Below are 14881 nucleotides of genomic sequence, written 5' to 3' on the forward strand. Positions count from 1 at the left end.
AGTTCTGCCCCACGCTGAGTAAATGCGAAGTTTAGTGACACTATACATATCACTGCAGTTTCAGAATAAATTACAAATTACAATGTATTTTGAAGTTGTGCAGATTCATACAATCCTAATTCATATAAAGGATCCCCACTAGGGTAAATTTTGCTACCGTGGCATTTTCCTGAGAACTTCCGGTGCATAAAAAAAAAATCAAGTTTCCTTAAGCAGAAAGGAATCAACCACTATTTATTTGAGTAGATTGGGAACCATCAAAACTAGGCAAAGCAGATTACATTGCAGAGAATGATGCTCATGCAGTATAACGCTGGTATCACTCACAGCACTTCACAATTAGGTGAATTAACAAGCTATGGTAATCTGACAGAAATGTATACAAGAAACAAACAGGAAGTGACTACTGGGACTTGGCACTGTCAAATGTCACCATATGGAAAAGGTTAGAAACTTTTTGAAGGCTCAGTTCCTAAATGGCTGGTGTTATCCGCTAAGGCCAATAAAATCACAGCGGGGAATTTAATTAATTTACTTTTATTACTCCATAATGATCTAGGATCTCTCAAAAATATACTAAGGCCTCAGATAAAAAAATTCTAGTAACAACTATTGCCATTTAATGAAACACCACCATATAACCTCCACTAATTGTAACACACTCATGTTTCTGAACATCTCCCATGTTGTGGCAATTTCATTACTAATAAAAACCACTGTGGGTGAAAGAGAGGAATAAAGCATTCTCCCATATACCTTACAAGTATATTTATCTTGCTCAATACAACACATTTTCTTGCATTTCCTGATCTATATTTTCTGCTCCAGAATGCCTGCTTCATACAAAAACAGACACAGGCCAGATACCCAATGCAGGTTTGAGAGCACAACACATATCCAGCACAGCTTTTGCATTAACTAGACATGGACCCGTTAAAGTAGGAAGCCAGGTCAATGATAAAAGTGCTGTTCTTCAAATTCATTTTTTAGCAGAGTACTCAAGACGAGCAGGAACTGTAACTGTGCTCATTTGATAACTGTGCTTCCAAGTATCCAGGGACTACTTCATTTACTAATCTCGTGCCCATCCTCCAGGTGAGCAGAATTTAAAGAGCAAAAATGTCAGCTCTAATTTGAACCTTCCCTTCTCAACACGTTCCAGCTATAAAGAACTGAAGCAAGGCCATCTTTTTAAGGAATGTACTTTGCATTAGTGACTAACTTTAAGGAAACTAGAAGCCAGCTGATGACAGGCAGTTTTCAGGCTGTAGCCCCAAGAACTGAAGTCATCTGTTTAAGGAAGGCACTGACGCTGCCTGTCTTAACCAGCATCTTTAAAAGTGAAGAAGCCAAGTTTAACACAGACGCACAGAGAACTTTCCATGACTTCAATCTCCAATATAACCCTTTTAGTACATCATCATCATATATACTGCTTTGAAACTGTCTGACTGCAGTTTTCCAAAGTTCTCACAAAACCAAAACATATATTCATAAAATGTTTTTAACCAACACACTTTTTATGTACTAAATATTCAGGTCTCCCAGACAGAGGGGGGGGGGAATGGTAAGTAGACAAGACAAAACCAAAAATTGTTTCAACACTCTGTTAGAGATTTTGGCTCAAAAGGGCTCAAACTTCACAGGGTACCTGCCACCTATTTATTCCCTTGTATTTCCTTCAGGGAACACATACAAACTCCACAGATGTAACTTCCAGGATGAGGTTTAAAGACCCTGGCTTTAACCTCATGAAAGTGCTAATCAGTTTTGGTCCTAACTCCCCTAAAGATATCTACTGCTGTAGTGTCATTCTATAACCAAGTATGGGCTTGAGCAAACAGTTCCTAATGACAAACAAAATGTTGGCCCAAAGAATAGATTAATCCTTTGCACCACAACTTGTTCTCTCCCTTTGAGCATTAAAGGTGTTAGAAGTCTTTAGGCTTATGTTTGTGCTGCTAAAGCAGATTTGCTCTCATACATATATTTGCTCAATCTTATTATACACATGTTAAAAAAATCCACTCCTGAGTGATTCTATCTGCAAAATATCACCATATGGTAGCTTTCACAAATGATGAACTGTACCAAAACATCTAAAAATAACATCTTCCTTAAGTAAAATAAAAACAATTACCAGCAGAGACTTTTGGGTATAGTTCTGAGCTAAGGAATCAACACCATGTTGCTGAAATGCCTCAAGTAAATAAGCAACCCCTGGAGAAAAATAGCACAGTCTTAAATGGCCCAGAAGCATCAATGATAAATATAATATACATGTTTTGTGTTTTTTCAAAAGTCTATTCTTAGATGTAAGACAAACGCAATCCATTTAATTAACACCTTAGCTTACAAACAGATCCACCAAGTCAGTGAAGCTTAACAAATCTAATTTGAATGAAAGGGACTAGCTGGGTAAAAAAGCAGCTCCCTGATGTTCTTTGCTCTAGTAGTTTCATGTAACCACTGATCACCAACTACTACAACAAACATACAACACCCTTAAACTAAACGGGAGTTATCTGTCTAAAAATAGCTGCTTTTAAATAATGCATTGTGAGTTATAAAATAAAGTGCTACTGAATTATTTAACATGGGTTTCATCTTTAACAATGATATATCATTTTTAATTAAATGGAAAGAAAGATATTTATATTTGGAGTTGCACTGTAAATTGCAACCAGTAAAACAACACTTTATGACTCCAATTATGTCAGCAGACAGTTTTTCCTATATATATCTGAATCACAGAAATAGAACTGAGAAGCAAACTAAGATAAGCAAAAACATCACTTTGTAGAGGTGTCTTAGATCTTCAGGGGATCGCAGCACTGCATTCATTCACAGCCCTCAGATACAGAATATCCCACCAATCTGCAACAGTTGGTAAGAATTGACTGGGATCTCGAACTCACAAACCTGAGGCAACAACATTAATAATCTGTATGTTCTCCCTATGCAAGTATCAACCTCTCTGAGAGCAAACCTTCCAATGCACTTAACACCACTACAGCTAATATAAGCATTGTGTTCTGTCACTTTCAAACCACCATACAGAAGCATGTTAAAGCTGCAAGTTTCTATAGGACTACGTTTGCAACACAATCCAACAGTTGTACATTGTCTACTGTAGTAACATTTCAGCCAGGCCTAAAATCTGCAAAAGTAAAACTAACATTCAGCAATAATGTGGAATGACACAAAAGGTTTAGGAGGCTTCAGGGAAAAACTGCTTTCCACCTCACATTATGGAATAATGCTACTGTTTAACTACCAAGCTTTCTGTTTAAAGGTGGTTGCCTTTTGTACCTAGTGTGAAGCAAAAACTCAAGGGAAGAACAGCACCAATCTGACAGGACTCCACAAACTAATGGGTCCTCTGTAAAGGACACAATGCCACGTGAGCTATTGTGTAGAAATTAAACTGTAAGTTTGATCTGTCTGGGCCTGTATCGAGTTGCTCTGCCCCTCAAACAATACACTTCCAGCCAAAAAACTGATCTTGATGTGACTGCATCCATAAGCTTTCCCCAATGGGGTTTTGCGCAGACCCTATCACTGACTGTGGACCACGCTTCGTAGAAAGTTACAGGATCCTTCTACGGAGAAAGTAAGTCAGGTTTCATTATTTTTATGCGTTCAAATGTGTACTTGTTGATTTCACAGTGGAGGAAAAAAGTGATATAAATATACCATCCACGAAAAAAAAATTAATTCCACTGGGAATTAACTTCGACAGTCCGAGACAGCCAAAAAACTGCATTAAGCTGAAATTTTGACAGCTGCTTTACGTATCCAGTCCCACAAGCGAGGATGTACAGAAGTTTGCTCCTCTTTCCGCGAGGTGCCTTTCAAACTGGAAACCGCGTTTCCCTCCCTCGCGGCACTCCCGCTCCCGAACGGGAGCCCGGCATGTCCCCGCGGGCTCAGTGCTTGCCGCTCTGGCGGGGCGCACGGCGGCGGCCCTTGGCATCAGGGATGAACAAGAAAGGGTGGGTGCGGGCATGAAAAGTTGGTGAGGAAGGGCTCGTTAAGCCAGCCCACCCGCGCCGAGGGGCAGCAGGGCGGGATCCCCGCGGCAGCGGTGCCCGCCGCCAAGGAAGAGGAGCCGGAGGAAAGGAGGGAGGCAGCCCGCCGCTTCCCCCACACCCAGGACGCCCGGCAGGGCAGGGCGGCTGCCGGTCGCCGGGGCAGGCGGCTTCCCCTCCGGCCCCGCGGAGCCCCGCCGCCCCGGGGGGCTCTTCCTGCCAGCCGGGGACAGATGTGGACGCAACAGCTGGATGGGGAGGAGGGGAGAGGGAAGGAAGGAAGAGGCACGGCTGCCTCACCCCCCCGTCGCCGCTCCCGGGGATGCGGGCGGGATGCAGCGGCCGCCCCCGGCTCCGGGCTAGCCCCGCTCTGGAACAGGGATGGAGAAACCGGCCCCGAAGGCGGCTGGGCTGGGCGACTCCTGCCCCCCTTACCTTGCTGCGGATCTGGCCCGAGGTGGACACTTTCCGGATGAGTTTCTGGGGGCCCTCGTGCTCCCCTTCGCTGTCCGACGAGTCGTCCGCCGGCCCCGCCGCCGCCGCCGGGGGTTGAGGCTGGGGCTGCTGCGGGATCCCGGCGCCGCTCGTCCCCGACTCGGCCCCGGCCATCTTCCCGGACTCCTACAGAGAGAGAGCACACGAGCCCGGCTCAGCCAGGGCAGCCGCTGCCGCTCCCCTCCCCGGGGAGGAGGAGGAGGAGGAGGCGCGGGAGGGTGGGGAAAGAGGCGGTGCGGGGGGGCGGGGACGGAGGCGGTGGCGGCGGCTGCCGGGGCGCGCCGGGCTCTGGTGGAGCGGAGCGGGGCGGCCCGCCTGGCCGCCATCTTCCGCCGCCCCCGCCCGCGGGGAAGGGCCGCGGGCCACGCCGGGCGCCTCTGCCCGCTCGCAGGCACTGGGGCGCCACCACCCCCCGGCGGGCGGGGCTGGGGCGGATAGGCCCAGCCCCTGCGCCCCTGCCTATGGGGAGCCGCCCAGGCGGCCGCCAGCTCCAGGGGGCGCCGGGTGCTGGTGCCGGCCGAGCCGCCTCGGGGGACGGGGTGCCCGTCCCGCAGGTGAGCGCCGGGGTGAGTCCCGGGAGCGAAGCAGGGAGCGGGGAGGGTGCCCGGCGCCCCCGCACCTGCCCGGGCTTCCCCGGATGTGCTGGCGTGGCCGGGAGGTGGGACGCGGCACTGGACCGAGCACCTCCCGCCGGGCACCGCCGTGCGCTTTGTGGCACCGGGGGACCCCCGGTGTGGGCGAGAGCCGAGCTCTTAACGCTCGGGCAGGGAAATCGGCCGGCTGCGGGCGCGGGTAGCGTGCCCAGCCGCTGCCCCGTCCCGGCTGAGGGCTGTGCTGCTCTCCCCTGGGAGCGCAGCGTGTCTGTTCGGGACCGGACGGACGGCATGTAATGCGATGGATTCCTTATCTGGCCTCTAGCCAGCTGACCCCGTGGTATCTATCCGTCAGCGTCAAAGCGTTGAACAGTTTTAGCAAACACATCCATTGCTTTCCAGTTTTTTTCTCCTAATAGCTTAATTTTTTTATTATTCTATTAATTTTTGTCTTTGTAAAAGAGCAGCCTTTACTTTTGGAGAAAGAAAGGGTCAGTTTTCCCTTTTAATCTCAGATTTGGCAGCTCGCACAATCTCGAAATGTCACCACATGTTCTGAATTGTTGGACCTCGAAAATTATTGTGGCTTGTATGTAGCCAGTGTTCAAAATAAGCATTTAAATCACAGCAATACTAAACAAAACACACAACTTCTAGCTGCATGGGCTGGATTAAACATAAGAAAGCAATCAATACTTGTGGCTTCTATATTCCCACAATTCTATTTATATTTCTGGAAAGGGAACTGACATATCTTCATATAATGCTGGGGAGTACCTAAATACAAAGCGGTTAATGAGAAACAAACCCACAGCATACTATCTATTGTATGCTGCAGACACCTTGCCATGGTCTTAATTTCATATAGTCCAGAGTATCCAGTTTCTTTTATTGGGACTTTTATTCAGAGTAGGGGAAAGTACATATTTCCATGAAGCCTTGCAGGTCTTGTGACCTAGTTCTGTGTTACTGCACCAGGTACTTCAAATGTGATTCTACTACCCTTCTCCACATAGGATCACTTCTAATGGATTATACTTAAAAAATTATCAAAAGTAACATTAAAAAAGTCAAAGTACTTATTAAGTTATATTTTAAAGGAATTTTGATGAAATCACCTACGTTTCCTATTAGAATAATAATAAGGCCTAAATCTGACCATTAATGCCACATCTCAAAATATGCGAACTTCTCATATAGCTCCGTTTCCTTACAGGCTAATTGTGAAATTAAGGGATAATTCTGTGTTGTCTCACTCTTCACCCGAGAGGGAGTTCTCCTTTTTCAAAAGCATTGATCAAACTTGAGCAAGTGCAAGAATGTGTTGCTCTCGGCAAATTAATTTAGGGCACAGCTAAGAAGATAGTTTAGAGCAATGTCTATGGACACTTTGTCTTTCCACCCTCCTTTCTTTCTCTTCCCCATCTTAATTTCAGGAATAGCAAATTATGCCAGAACATGTCTCACTGCAATTCCTTGATTCTTTTGAAGGTAAATGACAATTGGATATCACAAGAGGACAATGAAACATAGTTTGCTGATTAATGCTAACATGTATTGCATGTAATAGTAACTGTGATTTGAGGAACTCTTGGTCCTAACAAAACACCAGCAAGACTGGCTAACTCTGTTTAATTCAACCCAGTTAAATAGTGCTGGCTGAGCAACACTAGTTACTGTTAGATAATAAATACAATTCTTCAACTTCTGTTCCCTTTCAGAGCTTAATTATCAGCACTAGCTGCTGCACACTTCCTGCGCCATGCAGAGGGTGGGCCATTCATCCTCACGTGGGCTACCCCGTTGTGATCTTACTCGGTCCTGACTGTCCACACAAAAAGTGGGGCTAGCAGGAAAGAATGCACCTGCCTTTCACTTACAAGCAAGTCTCTTTCATCATATCTTGATAAACTTCAGAGTGCTATGAAAAAAAAAAAAGTACTAGTGATGTTCTCTCAGGATACTTAAGGTGACAATTTTAGTACTAATTACCTAAATCTACAAATGATAGGAAATGTCCTGGAAGTGCTGTTCAAGCAAATATAGTTTCTGACAAGAATATCGTGGCTTCTGTAAAATTACAGGCTCTAAAATTTTTAGTCATCTAATGTTTACAGAGTTTTTCAAAATGGAGAAACAAGTAAGTGTTAAGCATTGTTGAAAGTACAGGAGTTACTCCTTTATGTTAGCTTAGAAAGTTTTTTCTATGTTGTCCATACACAACATTTTAAAGATCTCACCATTTCCACTTGTTCTTCTTGTCAAAGTATTAATTGATAATCAGGGTCCAGTTCCAGCTTTACCAGCAGGTAAAGCTGCCTAAGGTAGCCATGAAAGTTCACCTCAATAAGGACTTGCAACTTGACTTCTATCCCTTCATCTCGCAGTTGAATTTCTCCCAGGTGATCAATGTCAGACTCAATATGACAAATATTGAATAGCACATTTCAGCTCAGTGAACATATCTACGAATACTGTAGTACAAATGGTACCACTAGACTTCTGCAAGTCAGGCTCTCGAACAATGTGGGACTGTATGCAGCCGTTAAAAACACATGCAATATCTGCACGCACTGTGTCTTTCATTTAACATGCTCAGTTTCACACTTCTTAGTAATGACCTGAATTTCCTAACTAAAGCAAGGGAAGGCTGGTGAAAAGCATAAAAAAGGTTGGCATTTAAAGGAAGATGCTCAACAGATACTACTGATAAAAAACAGCTCTGCTGACATCATTCGTGCTATGGCAATTAATATCAGCTGATGAGCTTCTCTTTCTTGTGATATTGGATACATTTTATATACACTGTGAAAACATTTTAACTCAACCACATTAAGTCCCAATAATAGAATATGTGTTAATAAAATGCATGTGCAATGTAGAAAAAAAATCAAATACGCATGCACTCTATCTGCACTGGAGATTATAGTTTATAATACAGATTACTGCATTATTTGATTTCAGCTCTAAGATTGATTCCCTTCATAACAAGCATATTTACCTCTTTTTCTCTAGGTCACTTTGGTATCTGTAAACTGAAGGGTAGTACTTTTTTATCCTTCACCTCAAAAAGTTGTTCTGAGGGGATTTGGATCAGTAGTGGTATATGTGTCAGGTTAACAATGTTTAACCATGTTTGCCATGTTTAAAAGATTTTACTGAAACTTTCCTAATTTTGGTGGTTAGTGATAAATAGAGTTTTAAACTGGGCTCCCCACTCTGAACAAGTTCATTTCACATCTCCCTGTCTGAACTCCCTCTGCAGATCAAGTTAGTGATATTATTATTTTTTGGTTTCCTTACTTACCAAAGAGGAAGCTAAAATATAGCAAATGTATCCATACCACTGTTAAAGGTACTATAACTACATCACTTTTGGTTGGTTTGGGATTAGCCAAGGCAATCCTGTAACCTGTAGGTTACAATGTTGAGAAAACTTTACTAAACCACGCTTCAGAATGAAAAGGCCCAAACAAGTGGCGGTCATAAAAATGAAAAAATGCTTTGCAAATATATTAGGACTTAACACATTTCAAGAGGAAGGTAAAGCCAAGACTCAGGTCTCATGTATAATATCAATTTTGGGTCTAGAGCTTTGTAAGATATGTATTATGCACATTTTTAGTACACCACCATCAATTTTCTCTTGGAAGAATGCAGGATGAGCCTTACATTTTATATCACATTTACTTAGCTCCATCATGGGGGGTCTAATGCAACTCTTAGTGGATTCAGGAAGAGGTTTTTCATTAAAAAGTGAGTTGTAAGTTAAAGAAAGAGTTTTATAGAAATTTGAATTAGTACACAGACAAGTCCAACCCTGATAGGCAAAGGAGTTGTGGCCGCATTTGATGTTCATCACTTATTTCTCAGAAAAACTATAAGAAGAGCAACTCCCAATAATCTGATGATTTGCATAGATAATTAATTTTCACAGGATCAAAACCTGCAGTAGATAGTTTCCCCTAACCTGCTGCTCTTTTTTCTGTGTTTTGAGAGCAGTGGCGATGTCTGTGTACTATTTTTTCCCCTTCATCGTGCAGATCTTCACCTAAATCTCCCTTTGCCCCCATTATCATAAAAAGCCTGCTTATGAGCAGATGCAAAGAACAATGTGGCTTTTGCCACAAAGACTATGTATTTTACCAGCAGGTTACCAGGCAAATGATTGAGTGGATCAGCTGAAATTAGTCTTGTAAAGGAAATCAGTGCAGTGGTTAACCTTAAAACTGCATTCGTGGGTGTACTCTTTAATGAATGCAGCAATGAAATGATAAACATGACCCAAATCCTAGTCCTTAATGGGGGAGGGGGAAATGGAGAGGAAAAAAAAAAATGTGCTCCTTGTTTATCTAAGCCCTGATCACAGAAGGAAAAGGGTTTGGATGTTTCAGCCAGGACTCTGCATTTCCAAGCAGAGAGGGGCTGCAATCCATCTGCGTCCCGAGTTTCAGCTGAGTTTTGGATGACGGCAGCAATTTAAATGTCACTTCTTAATAGCATAAGGTGCTCGCGGGAATCGGCTTCGCTGCCTTCCTCCCACGACGTCTTCATCTCTCCAGGCAAAAATCTTGGGTTTCTCTTGCCTGATCCTTTCGATGTCAACTCCATGTTACCGGAACACACATACAGCTGTTTTCCCTATCACAGCTGCATCTCTGGCAACAGTTTTGGGGCTTGAGGACTGCAGAGGGCAGTGAAGGGGGATGTTCAGCTTCATAACAAAAATGAGGATAGTACAAATGTATTTGGGAGGGCTACAAATCATAACAAGAAAGGGAGTGAACTTAATTCACTGTTGGTATCTCCAGGGCTTGGCTACTGTTTTCCTGAGAGTGCACACAGTGATCCAGACAAAGTGTGGCTCTCTCCCGTCTGCTCTTTAGAAGTGGTTTTACAAGTAAAACCAGGGGGCCTGGACCACTATCTGAAGGGGAGTCTGGCAGTGGCATGGGTCCAAGCTTCATGTTGCCTCACCAAGTTCAGGGCCAGAGACAGCCTAGCCTTGACCTCTCAGATAGCCTGAAATCTCCCGAGCAGCTACCCAAAGCCTATTTTTAGCCTTCCCTGCCTGATGTGTGTGTGTGTGTATGTGTTTGCACAATGGAGAAAAGTCCAAGACCAGGACCAGACTGCCTTGAAAAGGGAAATCTGATTTTATCGCCTGCTGAGGATGCCGATGACATGATTTCCTTTGGTTGGAAGGAGGGTCTTGGAGTTGCTTAAACAAACCACAAAGCCACCGCACCGCAGCTTTCCTCACGGGTAGTTTGGGCACTCCCCTCCCTTCGTCGCAGCCCAAAGGCACACACTTTACCCATACCCCACAAAGCAGGGTGGCAGTAGGGTAAGCCCAGCCCCAGCCCACTTTGCCGACGCGATGGAAGCGATTTCCAACCTGGCTACAGAAGAAGGGGGGAAAAGTGTCATTCTGGAAACTGCCTCTCAACGCTGCTTGGACACGTTGCTTTTGCTATGCTAAGAGAAAGCGTTTAATGGTATCAACATCCAACCCACCGCCCCCCCCCCGGCAAACTTGGAGGAAAGGCTCTCGATGCTAATCCCAGGCTTTCCACTCGGGCAGTGAAACTCAGAAAGGGCAATGAACTCCCCGTCTCCCAGAGGGACGAGCCCGCCAGCAAATGGCCGGACACGGCGGGGGCGAAGGGCTCCCACCCCTCCGCTCCCCGCGGGGAGGGGACGAGCGCCGGGGGCCGGGCTCTGGCGTGGAGCGGGGTCGGAACAAGGGAATGGGGGGCTGGAGGGCACAGATAAGGATGACAGCCCGACCCCCCAGCTGAACAATACAGGCAGGAAAAAGGGTAGGAAATGCCTGTGTAACGGCAAGGCACGCATGTACTTACCAGCTCCTCCCAAGCGGGGCTGCGGGCGCTATAGGAAGGGTACCCATGCTCCTCCATCACCCCGCAGCAGGTCCCCAACCTCCGCGGGGCGATCGCCGACGGGCAGCGGAGCCGGGTCCGCCGGGCTGCGCCTCCTTCGCGCCGCTGCCACTGCTCCGGCTGGCAGCGCTTCCCCGGCGCCGCTCGTCCTCCCCCTACCCCGGCCCCGCTCCTCCCTTTTCTCCCCCTGCCCCGTAGAGGCCCCCTCCTCCCTCCCCGCCCGGCTCCTCTCCCTCCCACGGCCACGGGGCTCAGCCCCGGCTCCCGGGGGAGCCGGCCTGCAGCTGCCGCGCCGCTCCCATCACCGCCGCCGCCGTGTGCGGCGGTGCTCGGAGCGGAGCCTGCCCCGCCGCGCCGCCCCGGGGGCTCCGCGACAGCCCCTCCCGCCCCCAGAAGCCCAGCGGATTACGGGCAAATCGCCTTGAGCGTAAGCTGGTTTACGGTCGCTACGACTGTCGGCGTCGCGGCGGGACCGGGGAGCGAGGATGCGCTCCGCGGCGCGGGGGGAAGCCCCTCGGTGCTCCGGGAGCCGCTCGTGCCCCGCCGGGGATACGCCGCCTCCCCTGTGCCCGGCCCCGGCTCCTTTGGGGGGTGTTGGCTTGGTGCGGGGGCAGAGAGCGGGGTCTGCGGCCCGGCTGGGTGTCGTGGAGCGCCCTGGAGGGAGCGCACAGCTCTGCCCCCCGCATCACCCTGCTCCCCTCATCACCCTGCCCCGAGCGAGCCCTCGGTGAAGGCGTCAGGGTTAAGGCACTGGTGCTGGGGCAGCCCTCTGCCCGCCCCCGTGAAGGCTCTGAGAGCGCGGTACTGCGCATTTAACACCCTTTGGATGTTAAATTGAGTGTTAAATCGCACCTCGTTCCCCCACAGAGGCGCCGGGTAGTCCCACGGGTGCGTTAAGACAAGCTCTTAGGAGCTGGGACACGGCATAGCTACTGTGGAACAGACAGTACGGTTGTGTAGGCCATGTCTGACACAGAGTGATTCTAATTTCCATGGCCACCACGCCTACCTTATGGAGTAGCAGGATTTCTCTGCCCTCCATCACACCTTTTATTATTACACAGTGTGCATACTTCAGCCTTCTCAGTGTACTAGCTACCAGCATCCCCTTGAACACCAAGCGTTATGACTCTTCAAGTGGATGCTGTATCTCTATTAACACTTTCACTCATTTGTTTCTTCCTGTTGTGGAATAGCAGGATATGTGAAAAAGTAGGACTGGAGGAGAGAGTGAAAAAAAAATGAAGTTCAGTCACCATCCAAAATAACGGTGTTCTTCACCCCAGTTTCAGCCTGCCCTTTTGAATTTGCTTGCCTTGATTACAAAAAGTTATCTTTGAATCCTCTACCTGATAAGTGCAAACATGGAAAAGGAGTTGGATTTCACAAGAAATAGTAAAGGAATTTGCATTTATAATAGTTTTATTTATATATATCCATCTATAACGCAGCTGTCTCCTTCAAGAACACACGCAGGATCACTCTCGAGGAAAAAAGGCAACGCAGAAAGAACCGTGTCTTGCAGATTACACCATCTAAGGAGTCTTTCTGCTGTGCCTTTTGCAATCAGATATGTCTGTCACATATTGGCCTCATAAGCCACCAGCGTGCCTGTAGCAAATGTGGATAGTGCCTTCCCAAATCTTCGTTCGCGAAGCCTAGCCATGAATGAATTATATATATATTCATTTTCGTTGTGTTTTAAGCCTTTTTTACCAAAAAATGGCACACTGCCATCTGAGCTTTGGCTTTTGCAAAGTACATCATCAATTTACAAAAAGTAGCACTATTGGTGAGAAAAGGTGAAGTCCTATCTATGTGTTTAACTAAGGCTATAGAAAACTCCCATGAAGTTAAGATGGTATACCCCTAAGCCAGGCCCAAAGAATTGCCACAGCAGCACAGCTCATTTGAGGAACCGAAATTGCTGCATTTCTTCCAGCTGTAGAAAAAGGAACTATTTTTGTTGGTAATAAGTTTATCATCAGTCTGTTGATGAACTGCCTTGATGGTAAGAGAGTAACCTCAGAAGGAAGCAAACAAGATGATTTAGAGAAGTTTGATTTTTGGAAGGCAGCTTTCTAAAGCTAATGGTGAGCAACAGTTGCCCAAAGATGTCTGGTCTCCTTCCCTTTGTTCCCTGAGTATGAGATACTGCTGAGGAATGTCATACTATAAAGGGCTTTACACTAAGAATGAGTGTAAGATTAGTCAGCTCCCTTCCTTTCCTCATGATGCACTGGAGGATCTCACATGATGGTTGTTTATACCTCTCAACATCTGACCTCTTTAGCCTTGGTCATGCTGGGACTTTGTGGTGCAAGTCACCTGCAGTGAAATATATGTCATGCTAGTCTCTCACACTTCCTTGCTTGCTGAACCACAAAAACTGAGTCTCTTAAAACTCTGTCTCTTGAAGTTACTTCTTCAGTTCACAAATTATACATACTCTTTTGCCTTGAAATTCAGATTTTTGCTGTGCCTTCATCCTCATTTTCTCTTTCATGTGCCCTGAATCTTATACCTGTGACCAGATGCACAATTGTGTTCACCTCATTTCATCCCCTGGAGGTCAAAGCTTGGTTTCCATAAGTGGAAAGCTAGTATAGGCCCCAGAAGATTACAACAACCTACTTAGCTTGAAGGTACATTTCAAGGTCTTGTTGGATAAGGAGGAGAGGCATCACTTGCTGCACAGATCCTGCTGGGTCTAAATGAAATCCATGCAATGCAATTCAGCTCAGCCCTGACCTTTTGGGATCCTGAATGCCAAATCTGGTTTTTCACTTCTTTCTGTGAAGGTGACAAATTTCTGCCTTTGCTAAGGAGCCCGGCCCCGTGTGATTTCCCTATGTGTGAGGTCTGCTCACTGGAGTGAAGGGCACAGTTCCTGATGAGACCGGGGTGTCTCTGCTGCTTGGCTGAACTGGCTGAAAATCACAGGCCCAGTATTTTGCTGAAAAATTTAATTCTATCAAAGCCAATATAGATTTGAAGACAGATATCAGAATCACAGGATTATTGGGGTTTTTTGTTCAGAGGCATGCTGCCACATTTATAGAGGGCCAAGGGAACTGAAGTCAGGCCCAAGGCAAAGATGTGACAACCCACACTTAAGGGGAAAAAAGCACCTAAGATTTGTTAGTGAAGGGTAGAAGAGCTGCCTGCTAAAACAAGGAGTGACCATCTGTCCCCTTGAAAAGATGGGAAGCTGGGCTGGGAGCAGAGCTCACTGTGGAGGCAGATTTCCACAACCGGCTCAGGAACAGACAGTGGTTCTCCAATCTGGTCTACCAAATTGCATCAAAACATCTCCCAACACAGCCTGGGGATTGATTTCATTTCATTCTGATTTTTTTATTTTATTCCAAGTCATGTTGTTTGTTTGGATTATTTGGGGTTTTTTTTTATCTTTTTCAAATTTTTCCACTTAGTCTAGACATTAAGGGTTGAATTTCTTGGTAGTCTACTCTATCTACTGTGTTCAAAGATGCCTCATGTCTCCTCATCTCTTTTATTGCCTGCCCTTAATGACTCAGTGAAAAATGGATCAACAAAGCAAATGTTTCATTATTGACATTTTCTTTTCCATGAAGTGCATTGAAAATAGTAATACATGCATGCATTTTCTAAGCAAAATATTTTGGATATATTTGACACGCTGAAACACACGGATTTTATTTCCAATGCTGTGCTTAGACAATCATAAGAAATTTTTAAGCATTTTCATTCTCTGAGGTGGAAAAAGGAGCTTTCAAATTTTTTTCCTAATTTGAGGTAGAAAGGCACTAAAAGAATGAGCTTTTTTAAATTTTTTTTCTGTATTTTTCCACCAGCATTACCTTTAGCATATATCACA

At 46.0% G+C, this 14881-nt stretch overlaps 1 protein-coding gene across 2 annotated transcripts in view; it reads right to left on the reverse strand.

The window, feature by feature from the left end:
• DGKH (diacylglycerol kinase eta) overlaps nucleotides 1-11124 on the reverse strand; it is a 157452-nt gene extending 146328 nt beyond the window's left edge. For both annotated transcript variants that reach the window (XM_032678409.1, XM_032678408.1), the window contains exons 1-2: nucleotides 10984-11124; nucleotides 4467-4652 (exon numbers count right to left, since the gene is read on the reverse strand). In XM_032678409.1, the coding sequence (XP_032534300.1) occupies nucleotides 4467-4652; nucleotides 10984-11040 (243 nt within the window). In that variant the 5' untranslated portion in view covers nucleotides 11041-11124. The remainder of the gene's footprint in view (nucleotides 1-4466; nucleotides 4653-10983) is intronic.
• Nucleotides 11125-14881: the final 3757 nt, after the last annotated feature.

This window comes from Chiroxiphia lanceolata, chromosome 2 (genome assembly GCF_009829145.1).
Source record: "Chiroxiphia lanceolata isolate bChiLan1 chromosome 2, bChiLan1.pri, whole genome shotgun sequence".
In the NCBI taxonomy this organism is placed as follows: Eukaryota; Metazoa; Chordata; class Aves; order Passeriformes; family Pipridae; genus Chiroxiphia; species Chiroxiphia lanceolata.